We start from the raw sequence: 295 nt of genomic DNA, 5'->3' as shown, positions 1-295 counted from the left end.
AGCAGCAGCAGCAGCAGCAGCAGCAGCAGCAGCAGCAGGAGCAGCAGCAGCAGCAGCAGCAGCAGGAGGAAGCAATGAGGGAGGCGCTGCGTGTGTTGGTTGCTCGTATATCTTTTTCGGATTACATTTCTCTGCGTTTCTCTCTTTCTTCTTTTGTCTCCTTTTGCTGCTGTCTGTCTCCTTCAGCAGCAGCAGCAGCAGCAACAGCAGCAGCAGCAGCAGCAGCAGTGGGGCCCCTTTGTGTGTCTCCTCAGCTCCTTGCTGCTGCAGCAACTGCTGCGAAAAACAACCGGAA

The 295-nt window shown here is 55.6% G+C and overlaps 1 protein-coding gene across 1 annotated transcript in view; it reads left to right on the top strand.

Annotated features, from left to right (window-relative positions):
• The window catches only part of EMH_0045390 (uncharacterized protein), a gene marked incomplete at both ends in the record, with an annotated part of 3229 nt that overhangs the window by 1524 nt on the left and 1410 nt on the right, over positions 1-295 (top strand). Inside the window, one exon of the mRNA XM_013496064.1 lies at positions 255-295. Coding sequence (XP_013351518.1) covers positions 255-295 — 41 coding nt within the window. The remainder of the gene's footprint in view (positions 1-254) is intronic.

This window comes from Eimeria mitis, genomic scaffold (genome assembly GCF_000499745.2).
Source record: "Eimeria mitis Houghton genomic scaffold, Emh_scaff1893, whole genome shotgun sequence".
NCBI lineage: Eukaryota > Apicomplexa > Conoidasida > Eucoccidiorida > Eimeriidae > Eimeria > Eimeria mitis.
Note: the sequence above shows the minus strand (reverse complement) of the source record. Positions and strands in the feature narration are given on the sequence as shown.